The 17539-nt window shown below is 37.3% G+C and overlaps 1 protein-coding gene across 1 annotated transcript in view; it reads right to left on the bottom strand.

Moving 5' to 3' along the window:
• LOC140951679 (regulator of telomere elongation helicase 1-like) overlaps positions 1 to 17124 on the bottom strand; it is a 25002-nt gene extending 7878 nt beyond the window's left edge. Inside the window, exons 1-25 of the mRNA XM_073400984.1 lie at positions 16949 to 17124; positions 15012 to 15231; positions 14021 to 14114; positions 13638 to 13719; positions 12710 to 12770; positions 12422 to 12497; positions 11934 to 12018; positions 11146 to 11211; positions 10344 to 10479; positions 9686 to 9727; positions 9364 to 9442; positions 8652 to 8749; positions 8135 to 8193; positions 7505 to 7567; positions 7179 to 7263; positions 6780 to 6912; positions 6477 to 6590; positions 5351 to 5391; positions 4938 to 5023; positions 4777 to 4854; positions 4021 to 4098; positions 3809 to 3895; positions 3165 to 3224; positions 2099 to 2338; positions 574 to 760 (exon numbers count right to left, since the gene is read on the bottom strand). Of these exons, the coding sequence (XP_073257085.1) occupies positions 574 to 760; positions 2099 to 2338; positions 3165 to 3224; positions 3809 to 3895; positions 4021 to 4098; positions 4777 to 4854; positions 4938 to 5023; positions 5351 to 5391; positions 6477 to 6590; positions 6780 to 6912; positions 7179 to 7263; positions 7505 to 7567; positions 8135 to 8193; positions 8652 to 8749; positions 9364 to 9442; positions 9686 to 9727; positions 10344 to 10479; positions 11146 to 11211; positions 11934 to 12018; positions 12422 to 12497; positions 12710 to 12770; positions 13638 to 13719; positions 14021 to 14114; positions 15012 to 15231; positions 16949 to 17050 (2452 nt within the window). The 5' untranslated portion in view covers positions 17051 to 17124. The remainder of the gene's footprint in view (positions 1 to 573; positions 761 to 2098; positions 2339 to 3164; positions 3225 to 3808; positions 3896 to 4020; positions 4099 to 4776; positions 4855 to 4937; positions 5024 to 5350; positions 5392 to 6476; positions 6591 to 6779; positions 6913 to 7178; positions 7264 to 7504; positions 7568 to 8134; positions 8194 to 8651; positions 8750 to 9363; positions 9443 to 9685; positions 9728 to 10343; positions 10480 to 11145; positions 11212 to 11933; positions 12019 to 12421; positions 12498 to 12709; positions 12771 to 13637; positions 13720 to 14020; positions 14115 to 15011; positions 15232 to 16948) is intronic.
• Between the last annotated feature and the right edge of the window lie 415 nt (positions 17125 to 17539).

The raw sequence follows: 17539 nt of genomic DNA, 5'->3' as shown, positions 1-17539 counted from the left end.
TCTCGGGAAACAAAATTAACTGTTTCCTGAGGGACCAGTCATTAAGTGTTAAATGCGAAATCCTCTTTCCCTTACTTACGAGTACATAACAATAGCTTAAAAGAAACACTGTTACCATGAGTCTTTTTCACGATACATGGGGTTGGCTTTGGACTTGAAAAAGTCATACATTTTTTGGAACATCTGACAGCACACTTAAACCCTTAAGTTTTAAATTAACGTTAATTTTCTCCAAATATTATCAATTTACGATCAAGAGAAAAGGTTATGAGAGTTATTAAAATGATCACCAAAGAGAGAATGGTTTGATCTTTTATCAAATTCTCTCAACTATTCTTTAAAGAAATGTAGAAGAATCAGTCTGGAGAATTTGTATGTGGATATTGTTGACTTGAAGGGTTAAGAGAGGGGGGAGAGCGGAGCTCTCGTCACAGGGTAGGTACACTCAACCAAAACATAACATAGCATTATCTGCTACCCATAAATAAACAGACCTTGTTTTGCTTCAAACAGACAAAATATTAAAGTCTTTTAAAAGCGCAGTAAATATATTGGTCAGTACAACTTGAGTACCTTCTCGTAAGAAGTTTTCCGTCAATGAAGCAATTTCAACTGTTTTACTCCTCAAAGAAGACATTGTTTCGGGTTGAATGTTATGCAGTTCATTTTCAGCAGCTGAACAACCAGCAGATGGCAATGATCCCCCTGTCTTGTTTGCTTGACGTTTGATTCCTTTAACTTTTATTGAGGACTTATCTACCTGGAGGAGTATAAACATTGAGCGAATTTTTATAGTCAGAAATAGACCTTCACATAAAAAATATATATATTTATAAAATAAACACCAATGAAATACCAAGTGAGCTTTCGCGCGAAAACCGTTTTGATATCTTCACTTGTGAAAATATCACCATTGCTATGGCTTCATAATAAACCGCACCTTTCAGACCAAAAAACTTTGTAAGTAAAATGGTTTGGCATATCATTGGTGTTTATATAATAAATAGAATATTACATGGTCGCTTGGAGATACGAAATTTCTCTTCGCGTGTTGAAAAAATATTTCACTCGTTCGCTGCGCTCACTCGTGAAATATTTTTCAACACTCGAAGAGATATTTCGTATCTCCGCGCGGCCATGTAATATCCTCTATTTATTAAGTATCAACAAAAAGTGATTCAGTGACTTAAAACCCTTACCAAGCTTAACTTTTGTAACTTTATTTGATTTACCACAAAATACAAAGCTTAAATACATATTTAGATTGGGTTGTCGCTAAGCTTAACTTCTGTCGTAAAAATAGAATTAAAGTAAAAAAGACCAGTGCAAAGACTGATCAAACAACGTGAAAAAGGCTGAGGTATACAATATTTCGAGTGGCCAATACCAGTCTTCATCAGGTTTATTAGGAAAAATCACGAATAAACAGATATATACTACTGTAATAAACGGAAGTTTTACATGGTATGACGTGGTAAGGTGTGGCTGCTAAGTAAAATAAACCGAAAAATAGATAAAGATTACACAATGAGTATTGTTCGTCACGTTTGTTCATTCCCGAGGCACCTCACACATGGTTTCCTAGGACAATCGCGTTCATATCTTAGTGTTTCAATTGGGATAAGTAACATATGGGAAACAGAGTGGCTATTGCAGAAAAGGTGTTCTGAAACTGAGGTTTGAATGTAACTACCGGAGGGGTTAAGTATAGGGGGTCTATGTTCATTAAAACGGTCCTTAAGGCGCCGTTTGGTTTCTCCAATATATTGCAAATTACAAAGGCGGCATTGAATCATGTAGATAACATTGAAAGTACTACAAGTAATGTGAGATTTGATTTTGTAGATTTCACCCGTGGAGACACGGTCGTGGTCAATATAGGGGCATGTGGTGCAGTTCCTGCTGTTGCACCGTAAAGAACCGGGAGTGGCCCGGGCATAGTTACAGTTATCAGTCTCTGGCAATTAGGCTGTAGCAAGAATATCGCTTTAATTGTCAGAGCGGCGGTAAGCTACTATTGGAAGGTTTTTAAAAACATTTCTACAACGTTCTGAGGAGTAGAGGACATAGTTTAAGAATGAGTATAAGAACCACATACCGTTTTATCAGCATTCCTAAAAAACTGTATAAGATCTCTCTGCACTAAACCAAACTCATTATAAACTTTTACATAGGGTCTGAGCCACGCAGGTAACTGATGAATTGCATCAGGATAGGTGAAACGCATGTCACACAGCAAAATAGCACCAAAATCCTGCTTGTGGCGGATCACACGTCCGACTGCTTGATTGACAGCTCTGGAAGCTTGCTGACGATACCACTGCCGACCACTTAAACCCTGTAAAAGAATGTTTTTCATTTGAGATATCTCCATTTCCAAAAGAAACTGTTTTTTTATAATAACAGAGTGATATTTTGCACGTTTATTGGTCCAGGACTGCCATTGATGAGAATATTTATAGACCAAGGAAATGACGTGATGGTGGCACAATTTGTTTTGAAAATTCAGTGAAAATGGACGTCAAAAACTGTCAATTAGATTGTGAAAAACAAATCTATAACAACCTTTTTGGGTCTATACTCTTCTAGACCACAAAAATGACGTCGAAATGTTAGTTGAAAAATTTGCAGTGAATGAAACAACTTCCTGAGGCTCATGGTTCTACTTACGTCTGAACATTTTGACATCATTTCTACGGTTAATGAGAGTGTAGACCATGCAAAATTGTTGTCGATTTGTTGAATAGAGTCAAACCCCTGCATAAAGGCCACCTTAAGACAGGGGTAGATAGCTTTTGTATAGCCTGCGAGCAAGCTCTCCTATTTGGGCGAGTGAAAAACGAGTCTCGCGAAAACGCGCGAGTGAGCCGCGCGTTCTCGCGAGGCTCGCTTTGTTTGCCCAAATAGGGGAGCTTGCTCGCAGGCTAGCTTTTGAAGAGAAGTCCAAACACGTTCCTCTGCCACAAACAAAATGAAGTTGTCCACTAAAAGAGACTGGAAGACTTTGGCCAACTTTGGCCAAGGCTTTTGCAACAAAGTAGTACCGTCTCTTTCCTTAAGATGTAAAGCAATACTAGTGGAACTTCAGGCAAAGCCCTGGGACACAGTAACTTCTAATGGTACATTAACTATTGCACTTCAAAAAGCACTAAAAATTAATGTACCTGTGTGGAATGACCGACTTTCTTTATATTTTCATCCAGGAAACTCATCTTTAGCCTCACCTGAAAAAAACCATCACATATTCCATAACTTTAAGAAAAACATACATTATGTACAGCTGAATGTAGTTATATGTTTACTTGTACTAATAATTTTTCCATTCTTGTAAAATGTATATAATACACTCTTGATGCTAACAGTAGGTGCTTAGGTGTAAATAACAAATACCTTCGTTTTACTTCCCATTAGAGTAGCATAAGGGAGTTAAAGTAAAATCTGCATTCAAGCTAAGGGTTTCATCGGGCCAAAGTTCATCCTAGTTTTCATACCATGAAGCAGCTAGGAATAGTTGGTTGTACTCCTTGATGGGATGCTTGTCCATTGGTTATTTACCTCAAACATCAAAATTGCTAGAAGGCTACACATTTATTCACTTAGTTGGAGTCATGAGCACGCACTGTGAGAGGAAACAGTCTTCACCAGAACAGAACACATTAACCCTGTCTAGGACTCACCAGTAGCCCTTACCCCCACCCCCTCTTGAACTGGAGTCTAAAACATTTAGCCCACACATATATTGAGAAGCAGCATTGCTTAGTCTTACCCCTCTGAACTTTATTCCTTGTCTACATAATCACTGCTTTACCTTGGCATCCATTTTTGGTGGGAAAGGAAGACCCGTTATCACCACTGCACGTCCATTTATATCTGCAAAGTCTAGTCCTTCACTAACCTACACAAATGTAAAAAATAAGTATGTCATAAAATAAGAGCCTTTAAGAAAGTCATGCAGTCAATCATCAACAGAAAAAAGTGTAATAAAATAAGTGAAGCGTATATAAATCAATAGTACTCTACCTTGCCTCTACAAACAGCAAAAAAAGTTGCACCATTGTGGTTGGGATCATTAATCTTTTCATAAAACTGCTCCATAGTCTGAGTAACACAAATTAAATACCAAAAAAATATAATTAAACAAAATAAACCTTCTTCACTCAAAGATGAATTTAAAATAAGCAATTCCTCTTGGATGCTTAAGAAATATCAAAAGGGGCAACAGTCAGTTAACAGACTACAAAGGTTTGCTGGTGCATCCAGCATGCATGACAGATGCCTTGACAATTTGAGTCCTGAAAAGAATAAAAGCTTGAAGTTTTGAGCTCTATGATCATTGAGGAATGTACGGTCTTCTCTGCAAAGAAAAGAGCAAGTGCCCAAGGCTATATTCCGTCCATTGATGCTCTATTTTTTTTTTTAGAGATCATTGAGCCCCCTTGCTTATTGAAAAATCGCATTAGATTTTTTAATTGCTAACGCAAAGGGGTGGCCTGGGGATGGGTCAATCAGAAAAACGTTTTCTTTGTTTCATGTGCTTAGCACTTGTGATCACTACCACACACTTGTTAAATTCCTTGGAAAAAAGAAAAAAATCTAAGAGACAGACTACCCAGGGCACTTGTAGCAAATGCTATGGAGAAGATGGGGGAGAGGACTGTTTGAAGGGGACAGAGATGACATCTGAAAAAAAAAATCATTTGCTGTCTCAGACTGTGAGAAGCTAAGTAGGAACCTAAACTTTGGCACGGAGTGAACTAACAATTAAATGACACTAACCTCAATAAAGTCTCCTTTGCCTCTTGGTTCAGCAAAAATTGGTTTATGCTGCTCCAGTCTTGACCACGTTCCTGATCCCTACCAGAAAAACAGAACTTTATTGCCCATTTCCATCAAGAAAAATCTCACATTAAATGTTTGACTGTGCAAAACGTTTTTACCTGCCAATGTTCCAAACACTTGTTCATAACAGGATAAGAAGGGAAGAACACCAAAAGTCCATTTGGTACAGTCCTGGCAAAATTAACTGATTCAAACTTAAAGTTAGAACATTGCTATAACAAAAAAATAGTATTCCATACAAGTGCTTGATGGCCAGTTAATTTTCAATTAAAAAGAAGGAGCAAAGAGAGGATAATAATTATTACATAAAAAATGGCTGCAAACAAATGACTTAAGTTACACCTTTTCCTTTCTGAATATAAATTTGAGCAGGACTATAAGTGGAGATAACGGGTAACTATCAACACTTTACTACCTTAATTTTAATATCTTTTAAAAATACATTTTAAGGTTTTATTCCACTGATGATACTAGATAGCTGTTAGTAATTTAGAATTATTATTAAACTCACCCATTGCATTTCCCAATCCTGTCATGTATTCTGTTGTAAACCTAAACAGGAAATTCATAGAAGTTGTACTCAGGGGATTAAACAAAGAATACATTTTTAGCTTCTGAAGTTCCATTTAAGAGAAGGGGATTTCTGGGAAGAGTTGGCCTTAGCTTAAGCTGTCAAAATCTTTTGTACCATTATCCAAAAAGCAGCTTGACAACCTTAGCCAAGGGCACAAAGAAAGTCATTTTACAGCTTGCCATTTGAGCAAGCTGTAGGTAGCATGTAGTAGCCCACAAGTCATTTTAACCAGCCCCCCAAATTTTTTTGATTTGCAAGATTTAGTACAGTTGTTCTGTTATTTGAATTCCCTGAAAAAGTTCACTTGCCTATAGGGCAAGTTAACAACAGAATTCACTAGCACGATGACAAAATCCACTAGCCCTGCCCTATCGTACACACTTTTCTTTGCCACTAAACCTATTCGCTTACTCCGTCTGGATCTGATCAAGCGCTGTACTGAGGAATAGCAAATTTTAATAGCATTGTTTTGTTTCTTGTGAACTTCTGCATTGGAGGAACTTTGCAAGAGAAACAAGGCTCACTATTATTATAAAACATTTGCTTAATTTTAAATTTAAGACCCATAGACAGGACCTTTGACTCACCACAGAGTGAGAGCTGCACAGAATGATTACAGTCAAAAGCACAAGGTGTTTAATAAAGAGGGATCTGATTCCACTTAAGTGACTCATGATCAGTCTTCTGTGATCCAGGGAAAGCTAGATTCTGGACATCACGGGCAGAAGTGGGGAAACTAACCCAATTACAATGAGTCAATATGAGTGTTGTGATTTGCTCATTCTTATGCTTCTGCGTACAGCTCCAATAATCTGGTTTTCACTCAATCATAACACAGCAGAGTTGAAGAAAATGGAAAATCTTTGATTCTTGTGACTCTGATTCCCTAAAGCTCATGACTCAAGCTTATGACACCATTAATATCGATATTCACTAGGTCATAAGTGCTCTGGTGACTCCAGTTATTATTACAACCTGAGTCTAACTCAAGTGAAACTAACTTTCATAAAACTGTATAGATTCAACGCAGTCACTCCTTGAGGCATGATATTACTAAGCTCACCTTGTTTCATAGGATGAATTTAAGTTGGCCCCATCAGGGGATTTAGTGACCACACCCACCATCATCTGATGTCGTTCAATCACATGAGGGTTTTCAAGTTGAACAGGGAAAGAACTGAAGGACAAAAAGACGACAACAACAACCATTTAATGACTTACCTATTTCACTTGGGATGTAACTCAAACAATGAAAAAAAATAATAATAATAACAGAGACAACTGAAAAGCACTTCATTTGCTTTCCATTCTCTCTACTGTATCTCTTCTAGTATCTGACAAGGAAGCACTAGAACAATCATCTTACATTTGCATCTCAGTTTTAAAGGAATTCAAAGGTGACAGAGTTCCACTTGTTAGTACAATTGAGCGCAGTCCATGGGAGGCCAGATCTTTCATGGCATGCCCTGGGCTGAAGCACCAATAGCTTAATGTTCGACCTACACATCAAATGAGACAAATTCAAACTGTTACCTTGCTGTTGAATATTAAATTTAATGCATTTAAATGCAGTTTCGAGAAGCTAACAACAAAGAGCACCATCAGTGCAAGTCAACAATGATTATCTGTAACCGGCACACACTTTGTAGTTACCTACATTACTGGTGTGACATATATTTCAGGCATGACTGTGTGACTGCTTGCTTGGGAAACATAACCCACTGTGGGATGGGGCTAATGATGTAAATTTAACATGTTGCATTACCTTGCTTGCTGATCTTTGATCCTGTTGTCCACACGTCAAGGTTCTTCTTTTTCTTATTACTATCTGGCTCAAGCTGGATATGAACCTTAGGCAAAAGACGGAAAATTATCACTTACAAGAAAAGCTCAAGTAACAGAGACTCTTATATAACCACTTCAGAAAGCATACAGTCTTAAAAGAAATATACTACGGCTCTGTTAATTCTTATCTTGAGAGCTGTATTAACACACTATGAGTTTGGAACCTGGATCCCTGGGACATAGTGAGGAAGTTACCGTTGACATTTTATGCTGAACTGAAATATCAATGAAATTTAACTACTATACCTTGAAAAATAATGATGGATCTGCACTGGCTGAATGTTGTAAAGAATCTTTACTGAAAACAATCTGAAATAAAAATACAGCAAAATACAACAACAGCAAGCTGCAGGTAACATAAAGGATCTTCTTCCCATCTGAGGATCTAGATTGGAAGATTTTTTATCCCACATTAAACATGACACAATTATTACATTAAATTTATTTAAATAAACTCATGATTTTAATGAGTGCTGAGTCAGTAGACAGAATCTCACGATAGGGTGTAAGATGTGCTACCACTTAATCATTATTCATTTAGTCAAGGAAGATATTTTTGGCAGTACTGCTATTTTCTCAAGGTAACAAAACTAATTTTTAGATTTTTAACCAAAGTGCAAAAAGGCACACTGTCACAATCTCAACTTCTGGGTCAAACACCCTAACGGCTATGACGGAATTGACTACTCCTTCTTCACTAATAGAATAAGCAGTGTTTATGAGGGTTGCCTAATAAAACACCTAATAAACATGTCAGTGAGGAGGGGCAAAAGGAAAAGATTCACATTTGATTTGAAAAAAAGGAGTTGGATTTAAAACCCAGTATTTGTTTTTCACAGAGTAGAGTGGCATGACTATCTAGTTGAAGTAAAATACCTGCAAAGCATCAGAAAACTTCTGTAAAGCAAAATGTTTCCCTTTGAACTTCCTTGTATCTAGGTAGTGAAAATAAACAACAAACTTACCAAAGTCAGGCAGGAAGAGAAAACATAAACCCGTTAATAGATAAACTCACACTAATGAAAATCATTATAGGTAGGGTGAGATGAAAATTTAAAAAATTTCTTGCCAATCAGGCAAGCTGTTGCTGAAGTTTACTCGTGTGGGGCAGTTGTCCAGGCCAACCAACTCCTCTTCTCCACTAACATACTTTATCATGGCAAATGTTGCTAGCCCGCCAGACAACTTGTAACAATAAAATACAACAAACCAGCTCAACAGGTTGTGCCACAATTATAATAGCCCTTGGTTACTGAACAGAGTTTTTGTCGTGCCCTGTCTTGCAAAGAACACAGATTTACACATAAACACACACTTTAAGACTTGTCAAAAAAAAAAAAGGCCATTCCCTATTCCAGCCCCTGCTATTATTTGCTTTTTGTATCTCTCTCACCTCCAATCAACAAAGAATTACACTTATCCAAAACCTCCAGGACTTGATCTTTTGAGGAAGAGGTTATGTTAATTTTGGACAGTAGTTCAAACATAAACCTGTGAAGCAGAGGGAGATATTAGAAAAAAGCCTGGACACTCAGCCAACTCTAACATATATATATATATATATTTCTTTTTCAAAAATAAGTTCACTTTATCAGCTTTACTGGACACAGGTCTACCCAGTGGAGCATGGCACAAATGATACTCAGATCCCAAGCCAGTTATCCTCCCCTACCCATACCCACAGCCAATGACAGATAGACACAAGGGTGGTTCCCGCTAGAAATGGTTATCTCCTCATAAGTACTTCTACTTCCCACAAGAGGCAATTCAGAGAAGTATTGAGAGGCGGGACTGATAGTTTTATGTCCTCATCCAATGAGAATAAACTGACCCTGTGCAAATGTGAACAAAGTAAGGGAGCATTACGTTCTACTCAAATATTTTGGGGTCCCAAATTCTGTTCTGACTAGGGATCAAACCATGGCTGTTGTTAAAAAGTCTAATTTTAAAAACCAACCAGTCAGTAGTAATTTGCCTGAATGCAAAAAATGGAATCATTGTCCTTGTAAGATTTAACAAGCTACCATAAACCAGAAAAAATGTATCGCAGGCCTTGCAACAAGCGAAGAGTGATGAAGTAACAAAAAAAACCACAAAAATCAAACCTGCCAGGCTTTGTTAACCCATCACCATTTTTTGGCAGCTCCTGTGCATCAATCAAGCTCTCAAGTTCAATAAACAAAGCTACAGAAAAAAAAAAAAAAAACAGCACTGTAGTTTGTTTTTCTATTACAAATTTTTGAAATACAAACTACTTTTTTTGTTAATGTGAAAAAAGTTACATAACATGAAAAAGTGTATATAAGCCCAAACTACATTCAATCATCAACTAACGGTTTTTAATAGGGGTTTTATTACAGTATCACCATACTAAAACTTCTAATTAAGTGATCAATATTACAGAAATACCAATCATATGTCTCTTACATTTAAGGCGGGCAAGGTCTTCCTTGCTAACATCCACATCACCTTTTATAGTCAGAAACAAAAAGGAAAGTCAATAAGTGTATGTTCAATATGATTGAGTTTGGCATAGAAGAACATAATCCTATTACAGATAGGAATAAACACTTTTTTAGAATAAAACCTTGACCTTTAACAAAATCCAGTCATACATATATATGTTGTAGTTAATTTTTTATCCCAGTTAATTTTCATTTCCCCATTGTTTTTGGGTATGGTAATGCATGCTAATAAATTTGAAACAAAAGAAAAATAAAAATTAACTGAAATAACAAAATAAACTGCAACATATATGTCACTGTGACTGAGGATAACAACTAAATTGTGTGGTCAAGTCTTCACATGTCAATGACATTCACACCACTGCACTGGTTGGGATAGTCTGCAAGCAGTCTCTTAGTTAACTTCAAAGATTATAGTGAGGTTAAATCATGTACCATGAGAAAGGAGTGTGTATGTTTGGTGACCCATTAAATTTGAAGAAAAGTAAGTGCATGAGTTTTTTGACATTCTTTAAGAAGTAAGCCTTTTTAAGAAGTATACTTAACCTCCTAACCCCACCCCTGCTCCACCCTACACGACTGTATGCCCCCTTTTTAACTAGATTGCAAGAGTACATTACCTGTTCCTTCATCAACATCCAATTCGTTATGCTCACGACATTCAACAAACTCAATGCACTGTGCTACATCTTCTATACAAGATGCAATATCAAAGGAAGTTAAATCAAAGGAGGCTGTCTCTTCACACATCTTTTCCTGAAAGGACAAAAAAACGTTTTCAACTCCTTTCAATGCTGTCTAGCGAATATGCCTAGAGTAAAACCAAAGCTCAAAGGAGTTTACGAAGAAATAATGGCCATCAGGGGTAAAAATCATAATAGCTTTAATAGGTGCACATGTTTTGATCCCAAAGATAAAAATATCCTGAATTTGCCCATGTCCTGAATTTCAAAGCTCTAGAGTTTTGGGCTACAATTATTTTTCCAAGAGCATAAATTTATTATATAGTCCTCCAGACACTGTTCCAGTCATCAAATGCTATGAGCAGCCAACATTGCAAAATCTATTACATCATGATCACCCCTAACAGTGCAAAATCCATAAAAGTCAACCGTGACTTTGTTTCCTATTAATTAAAAGGAGAACCGCTGCACATCAGCTCTTACAACCTTTTCAATTCTAACATGAGTTTCTCAGGGTGATCAGTTAACTTACACGGCAAAAAAACATTAGTGTTTACTGGTAAGACAAGGATGGTTTAAGAGTCTTTTCCCCAGAAGATGAACTTATCTCAAGGACAAGTACGATTGATTTCTACACACTTGTCCCCTAGCCAAAATCACTTGTCTGGGACAAAGTTTTTTTGTGAGTGCATGGACCCTGCTAGTAGAATTATTTTAACTTCCATCAGCATTTTCTTACCAAGTTATGAGCCTCGTCAAAAAGAATGATACTGCCTGATATGTCTACATTATTTGCCTTTCTTGACTGATGAAATAAAAGAAAATAAAACATTCAACATGTGAGCAATCATATAACTTGAATACTTCCCTTGTCCTCCTCTTTTTTTAAACCAGAAATGCCATGGTATACTATACTAATACACTGGCACTAAATGCAAAATGTTTTCTGTTTATGTAGTATCAGGGGCAATTAAAGATAAATGCAGGCCAAGTATTTCAAGTCACACTTTTTATAAAAACTGTGAGAAGAAGCTTCACCCTTTCACTCTTATAAAAAAGTTAAGTTATGGCAGGACAATAATTTTTTGGTCACTCTAACTAATTTAAACTGACTTGGACAAAATCCTATGCCATGCTGGCACTTTTAAAAAACTAATCTGTGCATGGGCAAAATCCACATGGTGTTGGCACATCATATGTGGGTTGAGTTTGTTGTTAGTTCTCACCCTTGCTATGAAAAGTTTTTTCCAGGTCCACCACTCTGCTCCAGTTTTACCCCATCTTCAAAAACCAACACTTTATAACGTGAAATGGTTAACAAGGAACTAAACTGTGGGCAAGCCACCACTTAATAATATTATCGTTTGCTCATTTGATTTTTTTTTCAATTTATTCACTGCAGTTGGTTTTCCACTTATTTAAAGATGCTCCCTACTACTTCCCTTATAAACCAATGGCATTAGTGTGACAAATAGTTGAAGCTTTACTAATGTATTCAAGTCATAAAAAAGATTACTATAAACCTACTTTTACATCCAAGAGGTAGTTGTATGGCATAAATATTATGTCTGCACCAGTCTTTAGTTCTCTTGCCATGTAATAAGGACACACCCTATAAAACCGAAGTTCAAGAAAGATTAAGTGACTTTATCTGGATATTGAAAGCACTGAATCAGCATACAACTTGAGCTGCAGAATTTCCACATTAGAATATGAAGTGAACTAACTGTATTGTGGCACCATCGGTCAGACAAGCCACTAATGGTAAAGTAACACTATTTTGGAAAGGACTTGTATTCAAATATTCAATATTGAAACTCATATCACCGTCAGTGAAAACTCAAAGAACCCATGGGAGTGTCTTCCCTTCTTAATTGTTCTATTATCAAGATGGGGTACCAAACTATGATTGCTGACACTTGGCATACAATTAATTTTATGTGAGGAACAGTCATGTCACTTTTTAAAGATTTTGTACAAACTCTTAAAGCAAAAAGTATGACTGAGGAATTTACCTGTGCTTTTGTCCAAGCTCTGTCAGATCTTCAATATCAAGAATACTTTGAGTAAAATCTTTGTTTGCTTTGTTTGCTGCAGAATAGAAGATACCAAACCATTAAACTAGCCTGCAAACTGCCATGCTTTGTAAGATACAGTACTGTGGTTAAAATGAAGATCAAAATTAATCTCCAGTTAAGGAGGCAAAAGTGGACTTCAGTTTACTTGACATAAAGGATGGAGCAATTCAGTAGAATAACAAGTTCTTACACCATTGTAGATCACTGGTTGAAAAGAAACCATACCTTCCAAGTTGTTGTAAAAATGGCAATTTCTTGCCTGAACTTTTGCTCTGCATAAGTGCACCTATTATTGGAGACAAGACAATAAGATTAATTTTGGCATACAATAGAGTCCAAAATAATCACAGTTTTAATTTACAATAAGGTTCAGAGGTTTGCTAGTACATTTTTGTGTAAATTTTCTTGGAAATCAAATAGAGAATTTGACAAGAAATCAAGAGCCACTTGGGTTCTGCCATACACTACTTGAATTTGAATTAGAAGAGACAGGACCAATATTAACATCTACTGTTCATTTGCAATCCCAAGGCGCAACAAATGTGCTGTTGGATAGCCCATGGCTAGTGGAACAACCCATCGTGATAGCATGTTTTAATGATGAGTAGTCTGATGGGGAAGCAGCATTTGCCATTTTAAAATATGTTAAAGAAAAGGGGGTTGGTAGGCCTGCACCACTGCCCCTAAGTACGCAACACCTTGCCAAAATGAAAGAGCAATTTTTATTGTTGCTGTTTTTAATTTTAATCTTACCCGTGATCAACCCTGAACAGCGTGCAAAGAAAGTAGTGTCCGATAGCGCGGGGCTAGTGGATTTTGCTCTCGGGCTAGCACATTCTGTTTTTAACTTGCCCGATGGGCAAGTGATATTTTTTGAGGAATTCAAATAACAGAAGAACTATGAAATCAATTCTGCTAGTCAAAAAGTTTTTGGGGCTAGTTGAAATGACATCTGGGCTAGTAAATGCTAGACTCAGCTTGCCCAAATGGCAAGCTGTAAAAATGATTTTCTATGCACCCTGCTGAAGATAACTTTTTTCCAGGTTGAAAGGAACTATGCTTACCACAAAAATCACACTCAACAATTTAAAGGAGCTTAATGTTTATTTTCCATTGAGTTATGTTGTTCGAAGACACAGATCTCTTTACTCACCTTGCCTGAATTGGTTTCTTGCTTTAACACTTCATTATTGATGCAAAGCTGTTCACGAGAACCAATGATGCTAACTTTGGGTCTGCAAATAAGGTGACAAAAAACTGAGAAGACAATAAACTGAGAACAGCCTAAGAAAAAAAATTGAGACTCACCCAAAAGTGAACTGTACAAACTTAGCCCAATACTTTTCTTGATTCATTCACATGTTCATAGTTTAAACTCAATTGCAATCATCCCATTTTATACAGTCTCAACAAGTTAGAGCAAATTTATTTGTTTTTGTTTTTTCTTTGGCTAATGACATACAGAAGCTTAACTTTCAGATCTACATAGCTATAACTCTTTGGAATAATAGATAAAGGATAGGAGCAAAGTTGTACCTGTAAATAGTGTTCTTCAGTTCTTGTACAGCTTGTGATAGCTGAGAATGTGTTCTAGATGCATACAGAACTCTTGGGGGCTCAAAAAAGGAAGCTGTAATTTAATGATAATAGACGATTGTCTTTGTCACTTTAAACTTCCCAACCATGTAGATCTCACAAAAGCTACATGTAGTGCCATATCAAACATTAAGAATTCAATGACAGGAATTCAGAAGACATAAAAAAGGTTTTAGAGCACAGCACATTTGTCACTTGGTGAGTGAAGTCAACTGAACTTTCTAGCTTGGAGTGAAGTAGATTTTTCTTAATGAGAAAAAGATATTGCAGCTTTGTAACATTGGGTGTTGGGTGGCACTATATAAACAGAGCGTTTTGATTCTGAGTTGACTTTAAAATTGATTGTAAAGAAAAATAGCTAGAGTAGATAGAGAGCTATGACCTGGAAAGGTAACAACTAAGAAAATTGCACCTATTTGCATGGTCATAATAAATACCCAGTATCTGGAAAAAAGGATGTTTTAGGAGGATAGAAGGAAGTGTATATATCCAGTGTGAGGGAAGGGAAGCAAGGGTGAGTTGACAATCATTGCAAGTATACCTTGACTTATATCCAGGGGTAAGATGGCAAAAATTTTTCAGTAATCAAGTATAAAAGAAGGTAAAGTAAAGATAAAAAATCCTTATTTTAGACTGGTAGCTCAAAATAGTCATCTGACTAACAAACCTGAGGCTGACAGTGTGCTCATTTTACTCCCCCTCCATCCCCTCTCTCCACCAGGCCCTGTTTTACAGGTATGAATAAAGCTACTTAAAGTTACAAGGAAAAGAAAGAAGTCAAAAGAAAGATTTGAGGCCACACCTGGGAACTGAGCTTGGGACTTCCTGCACAGAAGCCCATGCACTAACCAGATGCGTGCTAATCATTCTTTCTCAATCTAAAGTGCTTTATTAGTTATCAGTTAATAATTGCTGTAATTAACCTGCTAACCTTTATCATTGTCATCCTGTACACTCCAAGAGTCTCCGTTAGCAGCCTGCTGTAACTCTGCACCCAGTTTCTCCACATAATTAGATCCACCTTGATCGGCACTTAGCCTTTGATTAAGCTGTAGCTTAGCTACATAGGCTTCACGCCAAGCCAATGTTGCACACAACAGACACAGTGTCTTGCCAGTACCGGTAGGACTCTCAAGAATTCCATTCTTTTTCTGGAGGAATTAAAATTGTCTGTTACAGAGAGCAGATCATGATCTGATAACCTCTTCCAACCATGTGGATACTAGGATAAAGCCCAACTGTAGTTGGCTGGCAAGTTATTTTTTACCCTTTCAGATAATTAATGCCTGGTATATAAAGATATAGATAGTGCATAACTGTATGGGTACATAAACACTTTACATCAGTTATCAGAGGAAAATCTTTCAAGGAAAAATCACAAACACAAGAGGCCCTGGAAGACATCATCAAAGCCTAGAACAGACCGGACTGGATTAACCCGGCCCTGCAACTCACTAAACAGGGTTCTCAATAGAATTTTGTACAGCCGTTGTAGTGCTATTTACAGGCATAGCACATGGCATGCTCCCAATAAAAATTTTGATTAAAGATGCTCAGTAAGCGACCTTTTGGTTTGCAGCAACTATCTTTTTGCCGGCAGTTTTTGCACATGAAAAGATGACATCTGCAAGAGGCCTGGGCTCAAATTCACAACTTCAATATGGCGGCCATATTTCAAATTATGTATTTTGCATAGTAGCCTGTGTATATGTGAAAAAAAGATAAGCAAACAAACCAAAACAACAGGGGGAAATAAAAAAGAAGAAAGAAAAAAGAAAGGGGTTATTAACTAGGAATTGAGACTCTCACATCCTGTTTGGCAAGACTTTTCCTTAGCACTACACTACTGAGGATAAATAGATAAGTGAGAAGAAAGGTACTTGATTTAAAGCCTTTTCCATGGAACTTCTATCAGACCAGCAAATGGCATTTAAAGCTGTTTGAGCCATATTAAATACAAATTCCAAGATATATTGCACGAAAAAAAAATGGGCTATTGACCATAAAAAAAACGAATTCAAAATCACCTCATTGCACTGAAAGAATATATGCCCAACAAAGCAGATACAACTTGTCTGCTAAGTAGGGCACAAAACATATGTCTTTGTACCACGATTTCCACTGTTATTATGAAGCTAATGGTCCAAATCACGTCCACTTTCTGTTAGAGGTACTTCTACCTAGTGCGAAAAGACTTTCTTGACCTATTAAATGGCTGCTAAAAGAACTTGGTCAGGTTTGTGGCAGTTTTGTTCACATCATGCCATGTTGCTCGGAAACTGCACTTGCTCAAACTAATAGAAAGGGGGAGGCAATCCTCGTGCACATTGCGCACAAGTCAAGTTTACCTAAACCTTTGCTCTGTTCGGGCCTAAACAGCTCTCACTTCTGTACCCGTCTCCGAGATAGTCCGGTCCGCATATTTGAGAAAGCATGAACATGAACAAAAAGCGAGAGGAAACTATTTCCTTTTTGCCGCCTCTGCCCCCTTTTCGCGTGCCTTTTACTTTCGCGCCTTCCCCACTATCTGAGAGCCTGGAACAGGTTATCACTTCGCAAGGAATAAACGTCTGTGAAAATAGTGTGGAATAGATCGAAATTACTGCTTTCATAACAAATGTGGGGGTTTTACGGAAATCTTTCTAAATTCTTAGTATTAAAATCGTTCTCTCTGCCTGGGTGCTGAAAGCAACCTCAACTGAAATATAAGCTCATCCTCGGTGTAAGAGCCTGTGAAACTCACGATGTAAGGTAAAGCAAAGGAAACAAAGAAGTCAATACAATAAAATCTAGGAAAACAAAAGGTGCAAAACAAAAAAACAGTTCACAGGTTCTCACACCGAGGTAAACCCGAAAAATACACCTCACCTCTTGAAGGCATTGTATTACTTTTTCCATGTAAGAAACTTGGCAGTCGTATGGTGTGAAAGGAAACTCAATGCTAACACCTCTTATATGTATCTGCACCATGTTTTTTTCGCAAAAACTCTAATTTTTAAACTTGAAACGCATAAAAATGTAACAACAAAATTCGCGCCAAAGACCGCGCCATATTGTTTTTCCAGTGACGAAGGAGCCAGGCCTTCAAGCTCTTAGTACCCAGGTCACCGCTCCTGGCGTCACCGGTGTCACAGCGTTTTGGGCATCCCCGCGTTTTTTGGTTTTGGGCATCCCCATTCCCATATCCCTAGCGTTTTGGGCATCCCCTTCTCATATTACTGCAGCGTTTTGGGCATCCCCCGGTACCCTCCCGGGATGCCCAAATCCCTAGTGTTTTGGTCATCTCCTCCAAAACAATTTTGGATTTCGCGGGAAAATCGAAAACCTATTAGAGATGGATTCAGCTAAATATGGAAATCTTTTCCAGTATCTTAAAAATAAGGTTTACCCGGAAGGCTTCACAAAGCAAGACAAAACGACTCTTCAAAAATTCGCCAAAAAGTTCGAGTATGACTCAAA

Source organism: Porites lutea, chromosome 11, assembly GCF_958299795.1.
Source record: "Porites lutea chromosome 11, jaPorLute2.1, whole genome shotgun sequence".
Taxonomy (NCBI): Eukaryota; Metazoa; Cnidaria; class Anthozoa; order Scleractinia; family Poritidae; genus Porites; species Porites lutea.
Note: the sequence above shows the minus strand (reverse complement) of the source record. Positions and strands in the feature narration are given on the sequence as shown.